The following is an 18827-nucleotide window of genomic DNA, read 5'->3' on the forward strand; positions in this document are numbered from 1 at the left end:
TCTAAAAGCTGAAGCGTAGCATTTATTGTTACTACGCTCTAATTAAGCCACATCAGCATCCATGTCATTATCTTTTTTCTTTCCAATTTTACTATAATTTTTTTTAACATTCACTTAATTTTTAAATATTTACACTTTCTCCAACCTTTCTTCTTCTTTTACATTTTCATCGCCCCACGACCCTCTACTTTAATATCATTATTCATCTTTCCCTTCATCTTTCTTTATTTGTCTCTTCTTATTCATTTTTTTCTTACTATAAATTTGTCACTCTTTGTTAAAACATATGTGAATTATGTTAGGAACATATGTGAATATAGAATTGGCTAATCCTTTCACAAAATACACTTTACTTGTAATTGTGTAGATCTAAGATGTGTTTAATGCTTTAAGGAATAAGGTTTCAAGTTCAAGTGTTAGTACTACGCAAGTCTGTCCAAGAATCAAGTGAAGAAGTGCTGGATTTTAAAACTTGACAGCTAACTCGACAGCTAGTATCTATTGAGGTTTAAAAGGCTGTTTAACCCTAATGCTCGACAGCTGCTCGATAGATAGGGTATCTATCAAGATTTATGAAAATCAGTTTTTCAGATCTGATTTCACTCCAATTCATGAATAGATGTTTGAGCTTTCTTTTCTCACAACCGTAAACATATATAAGGATTGTTTTAAGGGTCGTCACAGCTGATGCACCTCAATGCAAAAGTTTTTCACAAGCATATTGTGAACCAGAGACATATGCCCTAGTTCATCTTTCTCTTCAAGAAGCTGCTGTGTTTGTACACTGTAGGGTTTTGTAACCAAGGAACTTCGTGATCTTCATCGTGTAGATGAACTGAAAAACTTTGCAACTAACATCCTTCTCAAGTTGGTGAGTAAGTTGCGTACCGAGATCCGTTCATCGAATTGTTAGTCACGTATTGGGAGCCATGCATTGAAAGGAGAGATTGTCACTACAGAATAAGTCTAATTGGGTATTGGGGTAATGATTCAACTGTAAGTTGGTATAAGGTACTACGATTCCTTGTCGTTGTGATAATAGTGAATTCTCGGGAGTGGTGACTTTAAAATCACCCGGTGGAGTTTTTGCTGTGTAGGTTTTCCCCATTCGTAAACAAATCACCGTGCCAATTTATTTTCCGCTGCATTTTAACTTAATTGGTGATTTGTTTGTGCTACCAAGCCTATTGCATACTAATTGAATTAATTAATTAACTTGGCTAATTAATTGATTAATTCATCACAAGGGGTCAATACATTCTTGGCTTGTCACTCTCTTTCATTCTTTGCATAGTTTTTCCTCACAAAAAAGTTATTTCTCTCTCTCTCTCTTTCAATTTTTTGGTGGATTTTTATTTTTCTTGCGTCTTTGCTTTAGGTTTATATTTTTTTGTGTTTTTTGGAACTCTTAATTAATTGATTAATTTATCACAAATGGTCAATACATTCTTGGCCTGTCACTCTCTTTCATTCTTTGCATAGTTTTTCCTCACAAAAAAGTTATTTCTCTCTCTCTCTCTCTTTCAATTTTTTGGTGGATTTTTATTTTTCTTGCATCTCTACTTTAGGTTTATATTTTTTGTGTTTTTTGGAACTCTAATTTAGGTTGATACGATTTAGTTTTGTGTTTTAAGTTATTATTATTTTTTGTTCTCTTTGATTGTTAAATATTATCCGATTACATTATAAAGAATTAAAGATAGTAGATAAGAATATAATATTATTCTATTACATAGCATGATTTGAATAATTTAGTGTTTATTGTTATATCTTTTAATTAATTAATTTTTTCTTCTCATCTTATTTTGTTCAATATTGAAATTCAACCAAATCCTCCTTATCATTAAATTATTTATATTCTCTCCCTTTTTGTTTTAAAAAATAAAAAAATGTAATATTTTACTTAAATTAAAAAAAAAAAAAATTGTCCTCATAAAATTGTACTCATTTTTTTAACATTTACACTTTCTCTAATCTTTCTCATTCCCTTTACCTTTTCATCTCCCCAAACCTTCTACCTTAATATCATTCTTTCTCTTTCCTTTTATCTTCCTTTATTTTGTTTCTTTTTATTATCTTCCTCTTAGTATAAATTTGCCATTCACTCTTCCATTCTTTGCATAATTTACCCTCACAAAAAAGGGTTATTTCTCTCTCTTTCTCCCTCAGTTTTTTGGTGGATCTTTTTTATTTTTCTTGCATCTCTACTTTAGCTTGATCAAGTTTTGTGTTCTTTAGAACTCTATTTTGGATTGATATTATTTAGTTTTGTGTTTTAAGTTTTTTGTTGTTGTTGTTGTTGTTGTTGTTGTTGTTAACTTTGATTGTTAAATGTTATCCTATTGCATTATAAAGAATTAAAGATAATATATACGAATGTAATATTATTATATTACATAGAATGATTTGGATAAGTTAGTGTTTATTGTTATATATTTTATTTTTAATTTTTTTTTCAACATTTGAATTCAGCCACATCCCCCATATATACCATTAAATTATTTACATTTCCTCTACTTTTTTCTATTAAACATATAATATTTTTCTTAAATTCAATAAATAGAATTGTTCTCATAAAGTGGAGTAATGCTAGGGAAACACTCATTCTCACACCCAATGCATCAAAGGAAAAATGGAATACAAAACAAATGTCAATTTAGAAACACTAAATTAAAATAAAAAACTAATAATGCAAATTTAATGTCATAGAATCATCATCAAATTTTGGAAAACGATAGGTTGCCAATGGGGGTAGAGAGAGAGATGGAAAAGAAAAAAAACATTACAAAGTAATAAAAAGTAGATAAACAAAAAAAAAAAAAAAAATCAAATATCAATTAGTAACCACTAATTGGAAAACAAAGAGGTTGTAAGGAGAAGTATAAAATAAAATAGAAATGACCATACGGAGAACATTAAAAACTTTATATTGTAGTAAAATAAACCGTTAAATCCACTTAAAAAATTAAATCAATAATCAACAATTAAATACAATCATAGTACTAAATTTAAACTTAAAACTAATCTAACTCTAACTATGGAAACCATATTTCTAATCATAACTAAAAAAGAGATGTTCTCTGGTAATAGTAGAAATTACATAAGAAATAAAGTTAGAAAATTTTAAATCCCTTTTTTGACAATTCATCTAACCTTATATATATATATATATATATATGTAAAGGTTTAAAAAAAAAAGGTATATTTAAGGTTTTTATTAACTTAAAAACTAATGAAAAACCAATGGTTAATAACTAAAATTATAGTATTAAAATATTTAATGAGATCATTCTAAAAAATTTATCTTGCGCAACACGTGGATATGCGACTAATTTAAATAAAGCTGTCCTCTAGGTTTCTTGCAAATTTTTGTATCACATTTTTATCCTCTATTTTATGCTCTTTTCCTTCTCATTATTATCGTTACTACATACAAAATTGACAATTCTCTATTGTATTTGATGTCAGACTACCTATATGCGATCGTTGTTAGTTGATCAACTGAGGGACGGAACCATGATTTCATCTTTAGGGGATCAAAGTGTGAACAAAAAGGCTTTAATAGCTAAAGAATGGAGAATATATATGTTAATGTGTATTAGGGTATGTGGGCTTTAGGCCCACCTTGTTTACTTGTATAGCACACTTACTTGTACTACACATTTTGCCTTCTATATAAAAGGCACTCATGTATATTCTATAATTCGAGAAATGCAATACACTTATTCAGTATTTCTAACATGGTATCAGAGCCATTGCTCTAATTTTATTGTGTCTTGCAGTCTTGTTTTGTCGGTATTTTCCGCTGCCTCAACTTCTGTGATCAGTAAACCCTTTCAGTGCCCTTGGGTTGAATCTCCGCCGCCAGAAGCTCCTCCTCCACCACCAAAACCACTGCCATCATCGGATTTATCACCTCCGAGCTCTGATTAGGACATAAGAAATATCACTGTGTATTATTTTAATCCCTCTACACAATGCCGTCGGAAACTTCCTCATCTGATCATCCACGCGCCACCACGCGCCGGTCAAAGTTTCTACAAAATCATCCACGCGCCTCACGCGCCATCAACATTGCTTCGATCCTGTCACCACCGCCTCTATCGGAATCTTCTTTCTTCGATCTACATAGTCGGCGAAGAACTGGCCTCATCGGACATTTCACACGCCCTCATACGCCGCTTGAATTTCATTGCAACGTAAGCTACACGCCACACGCGCCGCTGGGTCACCTGTTGACGTCATCACTGCCATGTCAGCATCCACGTAAGCCCTAGCTGACGTCATCAGCTTACGTCATCTTGCTGACGTCATCATTGGGAGTTGACCGTTGACTTTGATCGTTGACTTTTTTTCAGTGTTGATTTTTTGTCGTCTAGGTGCTCCTTACCCAGTTTTTCACGTAGATTTCATTTTTGCATATTTTGCTTCTAAATGAAGAATAAGGACAAGTCTTCTTCCTTTTGCAACAATCGCCGCCGACAATCCAACAAACGTTTTTGCAATTTTTGCAAACGTTTTGGCCATAATATTGAGATTTGCTATCAATGCAACAAATTAACATTTTCCATTTCTGCTGCTACAGTTGCTAACACTGAGAGTGTCCAACCTATGGCTCCCGTCTCTGCAAAGTCTGAGTCTTTTGGATCCACTTTCACCATTTCTAGAGATGACCTTATAAATATCATCGCCAATGTCATTCGTATGGTTGGTAATGCATCTTATTCCTCTTCTCTCTCAGCTTTATTTGGTATGTCTCCTACCTCTTGGCTTATGGATTCTGCTTGTTGCAATCACATGACACCTCACTCGTCCTTATTTTCTGACCTTAAACCTGCACCGCACCCTCTTAATATTCGCACAACAAATGGTTCCACAATGTCTGGTCATAATATAGGTTCCGTTGCGACCTTCAATCTCTCGGTTCCTGAAGTCTTTAATGTTCCTGACCTTTCTTATAATTTATTTTCTGTTAGACAATTAGCTGAGTTGGGTTATTGCATTATCTTTGATTATTCTAGGTGTATTGTGCAGGATCCAAGGACGGGACGGGAGCTTGGACCAGTCCTAGAGTTGGGCGCATGTTTCCCGTGGACAACCTTCGTCTTCCACTTGTTACTCCTGTTTCTGTTGCTGCAGTTGCTGCTGTTCCTTCTATTCCTTCCCTTGCACTTTGACATGCTCGACTTAATCATGCATCTTCTTCTCGGGTACAACAATTGGCTTCTAGAGGTTTGTTAGGTTCAGTGTCTACAGAAAATTTTGATTGTGTTTCATGTTAGTTAGGAAAACAACCAGTTTTGCCTTTCAATACTAGTGAATCAATATCCACTGATATCTTTGACCTTATTCATTCTGATGTTTAGGGGCCTTCCTCTGTCTCTAGTATTGGTAGATCTCGATATTTTGTTGTCTTTGTTGATGATTACCCTCGCTATAGCTGGATTTTTAATATGAAATAGCGTTCTAAATTGTTGCAAGTATATTCTAATTTTGCAAAAATGGTTGAAACTCAATTTTCCAAACGTATCAAAATTTTTGATTTGATAATGCTCTTGAGTACACTCAATATGCTTTCCAAGCTGTTTTGTATTCTTATGGCATTGTTCATCAACTAACTTGTCCAGGTACCTCTCAACAAAACGGTAGAGCCGAATGAAAACTTCGTCATATTCTTGATACTGTTCGCGCTCTCCTTCTCTCTGCCAAAGTTCCTGCTCCTTTTTGGGGCGAAGCTGCTCTTCATGCTGTTCATACTATTAATCGCATTCCTAGCCCTGTCATCCAAAATCAAACTCCATATGAGCGCCTTTTTGGGTCACCTCCAGACTATCACCACCTTCGCTTCTTCGGTTATGCTTGTTTCGTTCTTCTTTAGCCACATAAGCATAACAAACTTGAGCCTCGGTCAAAGTTTTGTTGTTTTCTTGGCTATGGCGAAACTCAAAAGGGGTATCGGTGTTATGATCCTGTCTCTCATTGTCTTCGTATCTCCTGCAATGTTGTCTTTTGGGAACATCGCCTCTTTGTTAAGCTCTCTCACTTCCGTGCCTCCCTATCTTCCTCCTCTGTCTTAGATCTCTTTTCAGATGAGGCACATATTCCTTCTATAGCTGCTTCTGATCCTCCTATAGTTGCTCCTGATTCTCCTGTAGACTTCTCTGTCCAACCACCAGATATCACTGATCCCTTTCCTAGTTCACCCTTTAATGAACAGGTGGAAGATGAACAGGTTGAAGACGAGCTACCCAACCCCAACCCTGAGCTTGGTTCCCCTGCTCCTGCTTCGCCTGAAGATCTTGCACAAGACATTCCATTTTGTCACTCAACTCGGGTAAGATCTATTCCTGCACATTTACTTGATTATCATTGTTACATTACCCTTGCTACACTACACGAGCCTCACACCTATCGTGAGGCTTCCACTGACCCTTTATGGCAGATTGCAATGAAAGAGGAACTTGATGCATTATCTAAAAACCATACTTGGGATTTGGTGACACTCCCCCCCGGGAAATCTGTGGTTGGTTGTAAGTGGATCTACAAGATTAAGACTCGCTCTGATGGGTACATTGAGTGTTGCAAAGCTCGTCTTGTTGTAAAAGGGTTTACACAGGAGTATGTGATTGATTATGAAGAGACATTTGCTCCGGTTGCTCGTATCTCATCTGTTCGTGCCCTCTTAGCTGTTGCTGCTGCCAGTAAATGGGACATTTTTCAGATGGATGTCAAAAATGCATTCCTTAATGGGGATTTAAGTGAAGAAGTTTATATGCAACCTCCTCCTGGTCTCTCTGTTGATTCAAACAAGGTGTGTCACCTTCGACGTGCACTTTATGGTCTTAAACAAGCTCCACGAGCTTGGTTTGCCAAATTCAGGTCTACCATCTCTCGCTTGGGTTATATGGCCAGTCATTATGATTCTGCCTTATTTCTTTGTCGCATTGACAAAAGCATTATTTTACTTCTCTTGTATGTGGATGATATGATCATAACTGGTGATGACCTCAGTGGCATTCAAGAACTTAAGGATTTTCTCAGTTAGCAGTTTGAGATGAAAGATCTTGGACATCTCAGCTACTTCTTGGGTCTTGAAATCACTCATTCTACAGATGGACTTTATATTACTCAAGCCAAGTATGCTTCTGAACTATTGTCTCGAGTTGGACTCACTGATAGCAAGACTGTTGACACTCCAATTGAGCTTAATGCGCATCTAACTCCCACAAGAGGGAAACCATTGTCTAATCCCTCTCTTTACAGACGCTTGGTTGGCAGCCTAGTTTATCTCACTGTCACTTGTCCAGACATTTCCTATGCTGTTCACCAGGTGAGCCAGTATTTGTCTGCTCCACAATCGACTCACTATGCTGCTGTTCTGCGCATTCTTTGGTACCTAAAGGGCACCCTCTTCCATGACCTTTTCTACTCTGCTCAATCTCCTCTTGTTCTCCGTGCATTTTCTGATGCTGATTGGGCAGGAGATCCCACTGATCGCAGGTCCACCACTGGTTATTGCTTTCTTTTTGGTTCTTCCTTGATTTTTTGGCGAAGTAAGAAACAAACTCATGTGGCCCGTTCCAGTACTGAAGCAAAATATCGTGCCCTTGTTGATACCACATCTGAGCTCCTTTGGCTACGATGGCTTCTCAAAGACTTAGGTCTGTCCACATCTTCTGCCATTCCTCTTTATTGTGACAACCAGAGTGCCATTCAGATTGCTCACAATGATGTCTTCCATGAACGGACTAAACACATTGAGATCGATTGTCATTTTATCCGTTATCATCTTGTCCATGGTGCTCTCAAGCTGATCTCAATCTCCTCTAAAGATCAACTTGCAGATATTTTCACCAAGTCACATCCTAAGGGACGTCTTCGTACTTTGGTTGACAACATCAAGTTGGTCTCACATCCACCTTGAGTTTGAGGGGGGCTGTTAATGTGTATTAGGGTATGTGGGCTTTAGGCCCACCTTGTTTACTTGTATAGCACACTTACTTGTACTACACACTTTGCCTTTTATATAAAAGGCACTCATGTATATTCTATAATTCGAGAAATACAATACACTTATTCAGTATTTCTAATAATATATATTCAATTGTAAATAAATACAAGAAAAATAAAACTAGCAGTTATTTAGTGTTGTCCAAATATAAATAAAAGATAAGATTCAATAAGAGTTTCTATATACATTTCAACTTAATATTTATCAAGATGTAATTCAAATTTTTTTATTAAAAAAAAAAACCAAAAATCATCTATGATGAATTTTGTACTAAATTTTGCAATAATTCCCTTTACTCTAAAATAATGGCTATACTGAATTATTTTACATAAAAAAATTATTTTGTCATCTTCAATTTGAAACCTGATTTTAGCCCCCAATTTTATTTATTTATTTATTTAAACAATTTTGAAAACAAAAAAGAAATGATAAATTGTTGAGTTCAATGAAAGAAAAAAAATATAAATTCGAGAAAATGAAAAAACCAAACTATCATAGCCTTAACCCAACAAATAAACTAGGCTTATGACAAGGGCCATGGCTGCTGCGCAATTATAAAGGTTTCACCTTGTGAGTATGCAAGACCTTGCTAAAGTGTGACCTCAAATAAAAATTAAGAAAGAATGGAGTTGCATAAAATACTAAATACCATAGGTCTGATCTTACTGTGAAATTATTCTTAAACTCTCTCATATGCCCCTACTTTAGTGAAAACCCCAAAACTTCATATTCCTCGCAATTTGAAACAGAAAAGAGAATAAATGAGGTGAAATTGTCCACTCAATAAAATTTATAGGCTTTGCATCATATCAATAAAAACAATGGATTTCAATGAAGTAATAAATAACACATTTCTTTGGATTCAAAAGTCATGCATGCGAGATATTTCCACATCATCAAATCACTTACCTAACCTTAGAATAAGGTTTTCCAAATCATCTTATTAGACTCATTCACGTTAATTACTACCTCGCACCCTTGGCGTGTGATGATCATTCTGTAAGTATGTGTATGTGGGGTGTGGCGGGTAAGGACTGGGTTTAAACCTCTAAGAGGGAGATTTATGCACATACACATAGATTATGGTAGTGTAGAATTCTATCTCAGATTTAAAAAAAAAAAAAAAAAAAAAAAAAAAAAAAAAAAAAAAAAAAAAAAAAAAAAAAAAAAAAAAAAAAAAAAAAAACTCTAAAAAAAAAATAACAAAACAAAACAAACTAAATAATAAAAAATAAACTCATTCATTCACTCACACTTCGATTGACCCAAGACATTCAATCCAACCAAAACCCACAATAATCCAAACCACTGCCTCATGTTTGGCACTCTTTGGAGGAAAAGGCAAAGGTCGAGATCAAGGGAGGGAGGACTGAATCAATGGCAAAGTTGGACAAACAGAGAAATAAAAATAAGAAAGTGACAGATTGATAAGAAAAGGAATATTGAGAGCTGGGTTTTCAGTATTGGCCGTTAGATTTATTTTCGGTGGAAATTACTGTTAGAAACTGAAAAACGCAGGAAATTGGCCACGATATGAGAGATAGGAGAGCAGCCTTTTGGACACTTTTACCGGGATTAATTAAGAGTTTCCTGTAAACTAAATTTTTTTCTTTGAAAAGCTTTATTTTATAGTTACGATAGTGGATTGATGGTCACCCAAAAAAAAAGATAGTGGATTGATGATGTGGCTTAATATATTTGCCTTTTATTATAAAGGAAAATTCATAATTTACATTTTACTAGGCTACAAGATTTTCATTCCCAGTATAATATAAACCTATAATTACCCAATTATAAAAAGAATGTGAGAATTTAAAGAACTCTACATGGTTAAGTACATAGGAAATCTAAAGAATTTTGAAATTAAGGTCCATTTGGGAACAACTTATTTAGCTAAAACTGAAAAAGTGTAGGATAAAAATTAAAAGTTAGCTGAATAGTACAATGAGACCATAAATAGTATTAAAAAGTGCAATAAATAGTATTAAAAAGTGCAATAGGACTCATGAATAGTACTAAAAAGAAGCTAAAAATTCAAATAAGCCGAAGCAAATAAGCAAATCCCAAACATATTATAAGAATACAATTATGAAATAATAAAATAAAGGTACATATATATCAAAAGAACTGAGAACATGATAGAACGTTTTTAAGATGATCCTAATCCCATTTGTAGGAATGCAACACGACGTACTGCATTGATGCAGCCTATGCATCGTTGTTTCGATTGTCAGAGAGAATTCTGCACTCAGCTAGCTTGCATGAGTGCCAGGAATTTACGGAAATGCTTCATTGTCGTCATTGGAATGGAAAAATGACTTCACCTAGTTTGAAAGACTATCTCGACATGTTTCTCTTGAAGGAGAAATATATAGCCATTATTCTTGAAATATTCCCATTGACTATTCACTTCTAGGAGGTTGTAGGAAAATTTCGTATTAGCCTAATGATTGAACCTTCTTAATTTTTTCTCTTTTGTGAGACTGTTGTTGCATGGTGGATGAAGGGTTTTTACTTTTTCGTGAAATAAACATTTAAAGCTCATCACCATTATCAAAAGAAGAAATGTTTTCCTCTCTCGATAATAGAACCATCACTTTGTCTTGTTTCCAAGATCTTTTAATTTATTACCACCGCGCACCCTTAGTACGGTAGTCACTCTACAAGTATAAATGCTTGTGAGGTGTTAGGGGTAAGGGCGGGGGTTCAAGTCTCTTGGACGGAACTTCATACACATACACTTATATTAGACTAGAGTAGAAATTCTATCTTGTATAAAAAAGAAAAAAAGAAAAAAAAAACTTTTAATTTATTACTTGAGAATCATATATAAATTTACTGTATGCGTATTCCCCTCTTTTTTTTGCTAAGTACTGTATGCGTATACAAATCAAGGTGGAGAAAACAATGTTATTACAACTAATAATATATTTGAACTCATTTAGAAGCATTTTATTTAGAAGGTTATTTAAATACTACAACAAATTAGTTCAAAAAATTAAAGTAGTCAAAGCAAGCGTGCAATTATCTTATATTCTACAAAAGTTTCTGAAAATGAAATATTAATGGTCTTAAAATCAGTTGTCTTAAGCTTTACCATAAATGAAAGCAGCCTGGATCCTTTTAGTCAATTATCATAGTTATGTTCCTGTGTTGTGAGTATTGTTCAACAAGATAACAAAAATACTACTAAAGACTATATGCAATATAGAAAACACTAAAGCGTGAAGTTATGCAACTTGTATTTAAAAATGAACTAAAACTGGTTAATATTATGTCACTCAACATACGGATAGTTCAAAGCTAAGTTGGTGAGAAGAAATTTTTCACTGAAATTTATTTTGACCACAAGCAAAAAACAGTCTCATGCTTTATGTCACCATTAAACGTAAGGTAGCTTGCAAAGTTTTAAGTTCATTTGTCCAACGGCAACGAATTATATGTATGCCATTGTATAAATAAATTGACTTATATCTACTGGAAAACTTAATTTTCGGTTGGTCCTTAAAATATATATAAAATGAGATCCTAGTAAATGAGAAATTTCATTGTTAATTTTAAAAAATGCGAAATTTTGAATGGGGTGAAGTTTTTAATTTATGTATGCACATTTATAAAAATAGAAAAAAAAAATTAGCATGTTTGGCAGGTGTCGATCATTAATTAGTATTTTGTTCTTGTGTCATAAAAATGCCCAGATGTATGAAAATCTTGGACATCAACTTCATAAAAAAAAAATCTGGCTATCAGATTACAAAACATCTTTTACTACAGCTATGTTACCGCGAATCTCAGGTTTCTGCACTCTCTTTTTGTCACCTTCTGTACATTTTATGCCCACTGGAGATGATAGTACACAGAAAATGTTAGCTGCTTCATCTATATAAGCTAATTTAGAGGTACTTGCATTATCATCAGCATTGAGCTTTCAAGAGTCTAGTGGTAAGTCACAATATTACCTAGAGTTGTCCTAAAACAGTGCTGATGGTTTCTTTTTAAAAATATAAATTTCCCCTTTCTAATTTAAATTATTATAGTTGTGTCCTCACAATATAAGTGCACGTACGTAGTTGTTCCTGAATTCCTTAATTTCATTAAGTTCTTGCATTTCTAGACAGATGATGTTGCTATTCGCAGTTGGAACGAAAAGAGCTTTGGCCCTACTTTACCAAACGTAGTGGCGACAATTGAATTCTTATTAGTTTTATAGCTCTAAATTATAATCGTGTTGGCCGATGAAGTCTTTGCAAGTATTTATCTCAAAAATGAAGCTCAAGTTGCTATAAAAAAAAAAATGAAGCACGAGTTTGTTGAGGAAGAAATAAATGTGTAGGAACAAAGATGTATTTTTCATTTTTTGGATAATTTCAGTTTTGATTTCACTTAATTATATGACCTATTGTTTGATGTAATTGTGTCTAAATTAGTTCATTTTCGTTCCCATCTTATGTGCAGAAGTTATTAGTTGGATTTAAGAAGGAATGGGAGCAGAAGTTGATCATGTTTCCCCCATGGGAATGAGTGGGGGCTCAGCTGAAGGGAATGACAAGAGTGAAGGGCTGCGCTTTTCCTGCAAAAACAAGCTGACAGCGCTTGTGGTGGATAATGGAGGAGTATGCCGAGCCATACAGACGGCACTCCTACGTTCCTATGGTGTGGAAACAGAAGCTGTAGAGGCTGGGGAGGCTGCAGTGGAGCTCATTGCCTCTGGAGCAACTTTCAATCTCATTATCATTGAGATGCTTCTGCCTGTCCTGAATGGCCCTGAGGTATATATTACAACTTTCTATTTTATCCTACCAGCGCAAAGGCCAAGCTCAGTTAATTATCTAGTTATTCATTATCAACTTGCTATAATAAGTATCTTCTGATATGCAGTGGCGGCGCCACGTTATGGTCAGGGTGTTCCCAGGAACACCCTGACCTGAATTTTTTTTTTTTTATATATAATAATTAATTTTTTTATTTGTTCATCCTTAAAATAAAAATTAGGAACACCCTAATAAAAATTAGGAACACTCTCCAATTAAAAGAAAAATTTTATTTGTTCTCCTTTCAAGGAAAAAAAAAAAGCCCAAAAAAAATTTTGAACTAAAATCTGAAAAAAAAAAAAAATTGTAACAGATGAAATGGCAAGCCCACGGATTCTAAAAAAAAAAAAAATGTACGGCAAGCCCAACCAAGCCCAAAGCAGCAAACCCAGCCCACGGATTCTCAAAAAAAAAAAAAAAAAAAAAACAACCCAATAAAGGCTAAAGCAAACCCTAAGCTCCAGAATCTCCTTCACGGTCCACTAAGATCCTTTGCCATACTTGTCAAAAAAAAAAAAAAAAAAATCCTTCGCCATAGACCTAGGCTTCATCACCTTAGCGATCTCGATGACATCGTCGAGCGAGATGTTACCGTTGTGCTTGATGTTCTTCGTCTTCTTCCGGTCGCGCTCCGGCTCCTTCAGCCGCCTTGATGACTAGTGCTGCGGCGGCGGAGGGCACCACGGACACCTCACACCTTGGCTTGACGGTTCTAGACCGTTAGCTTGATCATCACGCGGAGATCGGCGACGGCATAAGCGAGATCGGCGACGGTATTTCAGTTCTCTTTCCTTTTCCGGTTTTCCCTATCTCATCTCTGACTCTGACTCTCACTCTCTCTCTCTCTCTCTCATGCTCAGCTCAGTCTGTCTGACTTGTGTGTTTAGGAGTTTAGACTTATCTTTTCACGATATAATTATATAAATTGCTTAACTTTTCTGCTTTTGTCTTTTTTTTGACCATATAAATTGCTTAGTTTTTTACTGTTTGTCTTCTTTTTGACAATATAAATTGATTAGTTTTTTACTGTTTGGGTAAGTGTATATAAATATAAAAATATGTAATTTTGTTGACATTGCTGTTCGGCTCTTGTCTTTTAGTGTAGAGGTGGATGGGGCCGTGGCATTGAATTGGAGTTGTGGTATATGGTCCCTTAAAAAGTAAGTGAATACACATTATAAAAGACAAAAAAAAAAAAATAAAAAAATAAAAAACAATGTTAAGTTGATACTTGATATACATATATACACTTTTATTGTACTATTTTTAGTTGTTGTTTTTCATTATTTAATTACATATTTATGTTTTAATATTCTGAAATAGTAATTGTTATGTAATAACTAAATGATTTGAGTGTCAAAGAAGAAAAACTAAATGATTTGTTTTATTTGAGGATTACTTATTTGGATCAATAATTTTATATTGTATAAGAAAATATAAATATATATTATTTTTAATTTTTTTTAGAAACTCCGAAACACTCTGAAACTGTACATCGAAATAGATCGGTACCAAAATATTCCATTCCACAAAACAAACCGAAACAGGGTCTAAAACGGTATTCATAACATTGTTTTCAAGCAAAAAAAAAAAAAAAAAAAACAAAAAAAAATTTTCAACTAAAATCTAAAAAAGAAAAAATTGTAACAGGGTAAGCCCACCCAGGAACACCCTGAGGAAAATTCCTGGAGTCGCCACTGCTGATATGTCAAGAGTTTTGCAACTCAATTGGTTCCCTTGGTATTTTCAATGGAGGAGTCTAGGTTCAAATGCTCCCTCCCATGTTATTCTAAAAAAAAACTAATAGTGTGATACTCATGCTACTTCAGTCTTCATGAACAATTTAACTTTCGATTTATTGTACTTTAGCCAAAAGATAATAATCTCCTGTTCTATCTCATATGTTAGACTGTTAGGCAGATTCGTGCCATGGGTGCCCAAAGCAAGATTTTGGGGATCACTGCATTTTTTTATGAAAGGGACCAACAAGAATTTCTTGCTGCTGGAGCGGGCGAGTTCATTGAAAAGCCATTGTCACCAGAAATTGTGATCCCAATCGTAAGGGAGCTCGACAACTAGATGTGAAAGCACACATCAAAATAGTTAAGAGGACTTATTGCAGTGCTAATCCCTATCATATCATATCGTACTGTTATTTTTTTCTATGTTATGTTCTTCATTTGGACTGATGTACTCATTTGTCCTAGGCATTTGAAGTTTACATTTGTCTGCGTCCTTATCCTTTAAAATTTAAATAAAACTGCGTCCTCTAAGTTTCTTGCGATTTCTTGTATCACATGTTTATCCTCTATTTTATGCTCTTTTCCTTCTCATTATTATCGTTACTACATACAAAAATGCCAATTCTCTATTGCATTCGATGTCAGACTACCTATATGCCATCGTTGTTAGTTGATCAATCGAGGGACAAAACCATGATTTCATCTTTAGGGGACCAAAGTGTGAACAAAAAGGCTTTAACCACTTAAGAATGGGGAATATATATAAATATATATATATATATATATATATTCAGTTGCAAATAAATACAAGAAAAATAAAACTAGCAATTATTTAGTGTTATCCAAATATAAATCTAAGATAAGATTCAACAAGAGTTTCTTTATACAATTCAACTTAAATATTTATCAAGATGTAATTCGAATTTAAAAATAAAAACAAAAATCTTCTATGATGGATTTTATACTAAATTTTGCAATTGTAAAGTTGTGATTTACAACTATGTTTTATGTTGGCTTTATTCCATGACAAAAAGTGTTGTAATTGCTTTAATTTTGTTCATTGTATTTTGTGGGATTTTATTGTATTGGGTTTAGTATTAAGTTGGTGAAGAATCGAGCATGAAATGAAGATTAGTGCAGTTTCGCGACTAGCTCACAAGAAGTTCTCGAGAAGAGTAACCTGCGAAAAAGGGCACATGAGAAGCACATGCTGGAAGCTGAAGAGTCAAGTGCCAGTTGCATTTCGCGAGTGCTTTGCGAGATAGGCCATCTTGCGAGGTACCCTCGAAACGTCCTGCCTGAAGGATTTTAAGTGTGACTTTCTTACCCTTCACCCATACTATATATACCCTCATTACCCATAAAAGTAAGAGAGGCTATTCAGAGAGAAAAACCCTTAGATAGGTTTTCTACAACACAACACACCCATCTTTTAGAGAGAGAGAGAGCTACTCATCTTTAGTGAGAAATCATTGTAGCCTCTTCTCCTTCCCTCTCCCATTTTCATACTTTGAGAGGAGATTTGTACCCAAACACAACCCACACCTATTCAGAGTGTAGAGAGTGTTTTGGAGCTTGGGAAGCTTTGGAGATTTGCCAAAAGAAGCCGGTGAGGCTTGGTGGATGCAATAGGGCGTATTGTGGGATCCGGAAAGTTAAAGTTAGAGAAGACATGACTCTGAGAAGTTAGTTGGTAGTAGGAGTTTGGAGGGCTCAAGTACATTGGGTAGACTAGACTTAGAGGGTCTTTTGTTATTCGTGTACTCCAACTTTATTTTCTAGTGGATCGATTTTGACTTGGAGGGTCGCGGAGAGGTTTTTTGCTGAGTTCTTTGGTTTTCTCTTCAATAATACGTCTTGGTGTTAACTTGAGTTTGCATCTCTCTTCCCTTACCCTTGTGCTCTACATTTATTGCTTATTGTTCATGTTTGTGCACTAGAGTAGTTTCGATGATTGCGCTTCATTTATTCTTGTTCCACACTTAGATAAGTTAGAGTAAAAACAATCTAGTCGTAATTTTTATTTTGGGGTCTAAAAAATCTCGTGTTTTAGCACAAATCTAAGCTTTCAGCAATAATTCCCTTTACTCTAAGATAATGGCTATACTGAATGGTTTTACATAAAAAAATTATTTTGTCGTCTTCAATTTGAAACATAATTTGTAGCCGTAATTTTTTTTATTTAAAGAGTTTTGAAAACAAAAAGAAATGATGAATTGATGAGTTCAATGAAAGAAAAAAAAATTTGAGAGAGAAAAAAAAAAAAAAAACCAAACTATCACACCCCCAACCCAACAAATGAACTAGGCTTATGACAAGGGCCATAGACAATTATTTCACCTTATAAGTATGCAAGACCTTGCTAAAGTGCGACCTCAAATAAAAAGGAATAATGGAGTTGCTTAAAATACTAAATACTATAAGTCTGATCTTATTGTGAAATTAATCTTAAACTCATCTCATGCCCCTACTTTACTAAAATCCCCAAAATGTCATATTCCTCTCAATTTGAAATAGAAAAGAGAATAAATGAGGTGAAATTTTCCACTCAGTAATTTTTTTTTTTGATACAAGATAGAATTTTTATTTTAGCCTAATCTTTTTTTATTTTTATTTTTATTTTTTATACAAGATACAATTTCTACTCTAACTTAATCTAAGTGTATATGTCTGAAACTCCCTCTTGGAGAGTTGAACCCCAACCCTTGCCTCTCATACCCTACAAACATTTATACTTGTGGAGTAACCATCGCACCAATGGTGCGCGGTGGTGTCCACTTTGTAAATTTATAGGCTTTGCATCATATCAATAAAATCACTGGATTTCAATGAAGTAATAAAGAACGCATTCGTTTGGATTAAAAATTCAATCCACTTACCTAACCTTAGAATAAGGTTTTCCAAATCAATCTTATTAGACTCATTCACGTTTATTACTACCTTGCACCCTTGGCATGTGATGATCACTCCAGAAGTATAAATGTTTGTAGAATGTAGGTGGTAAGGGTTGGGTTTAAGTTTCTAAAAGAGAGCTTCACGCATATACTCATAGATTAGGGTAGTGTAGAATTCTATCTCCGATTTAAAAAAAAAAAAAAAACTCATTCACTTTAATCTCTATAAATAGAGGCAAAAACAAACTCAAACTCTATTAAAAAAAGAAAAGAAGATAAAGGTACTACAAGTTTTATCATATGAAGTTTACAAACTAATGTAGCATTAATGAATTAATATAATTGGTGCGATTCAATTACTTCATAACTGAATATTTGAATTGACTTTATATAATTGATAACACATGAGTTTGTAAACTCAATGTACTAAAATTTGCAGTTCTACATTCAAAAGACAGGTCATCTCACCCCTCGGACAGCCAACCTCTGGTGTTATACACCCTCCACACACACTCACACTTCCATTATCCCAAGACATTTAGTCCAACCAAAACCCACAATAATCCAAACCATTGTCTCATGTTTGGCACTCTTTAGAGGAAAAGGCAAGGGTCGAGATTAAGGGAGGAGAGGACTGAATCAATGGCAAAGTTGGACAAACAGAGAAATAAAAATAAGAAAGTGAAAATTGTATGGGAATGTGGTAGAGGAAACTCGTCGTTAAGCTTGCAAGTTTCATTTTTGTAGTTTTTCTCATGTGCATCGGGGTGGAAATAAGTTAGGCCACGCCCTCGCTAGAAGAGCAGTTCATCTGCGGGTTTAGATGTTTGGGTAGAAGAAGTACCCATTGAGTTGGAGAGTGTATTCCAAACTGATAATTAAGAGCTTACCTTTTTCTCAAAAAAAAAGAAAAAAGAAAAAAGAAAAAAGAAAGAAAGAAAGAAAGTGACAGATTGATAAGAAAAGGAATATTGAGAGCTGGGTTTTCAGTATTGGCTGTTAGATTTATTTATTTATTTTCGGTGGAAATTGCTCTTAGAAACTGAAAAATGCAGGAAATTAGCCATGATATGAGAGCTAGGGGAGCAGCCTTTTTGATTCTTTTACCGGGATTAAGAGTTTCCTGTAAACTAAAATTTTTTCTTTGAAAAGCTTTATTTTATGGCTACGGCAGTGGATTGATGATGTGGCTTAATATATTTGCCTTTTATTATAAAGGAAAATGTATTTTGGTTTAGACCCTTAAAATCAGATTGTTTAACCTAATTAATTAATCAAGTAGTTACTTAGGTTGATTAAACACATACAATCATATCACTAAGTGAAGAAAAATAAAGAAGACAAGTGATATGATGACCTAGGAAAACCA

At 34.4% G+C, this 18827-nt stretch overlaps 1 protein-coding gene across 1 annotated transcript; it reads left to right on the top strand.

Moving 5' to 3' along the window:
* Nucleotides 1-12492: 12492 nt before the first annotated feature.
* On the top strand, nt 12493-14901 carry LOC115961811 (two-component response regulator 24-like). The gene is made up of 2 exons (XM_031080726.1): nt 12493-12780; nt 14731-14901. Exons 1-2 carry the CDS (start codon nt 12493-12495, stop codon nt 14899-14901), a joined length of 459 nt encoding a protein of 152 aa, XP_030936586.1.
* The last annotated feature ends 3926 nt before the right edge of the window (nt 14902-18827 follow it).

The sequence above is a fragment of the Quercus lobata genome, chromosome 9 (genome assembly GCF_001633185.2).
Source record: "Quercus lobata isolate SW786 chromosome 9, ValleyOak3.0 Primary Assembly, whole genome shotgun sequence".
Taxonomy (NCBI): domain Eukaryota; kingdom Viridiplantae; phylum Streptophyta; class Magnoliopsida; order Fagales; family Fagaceae; genus Quercus; species Quercus lobata.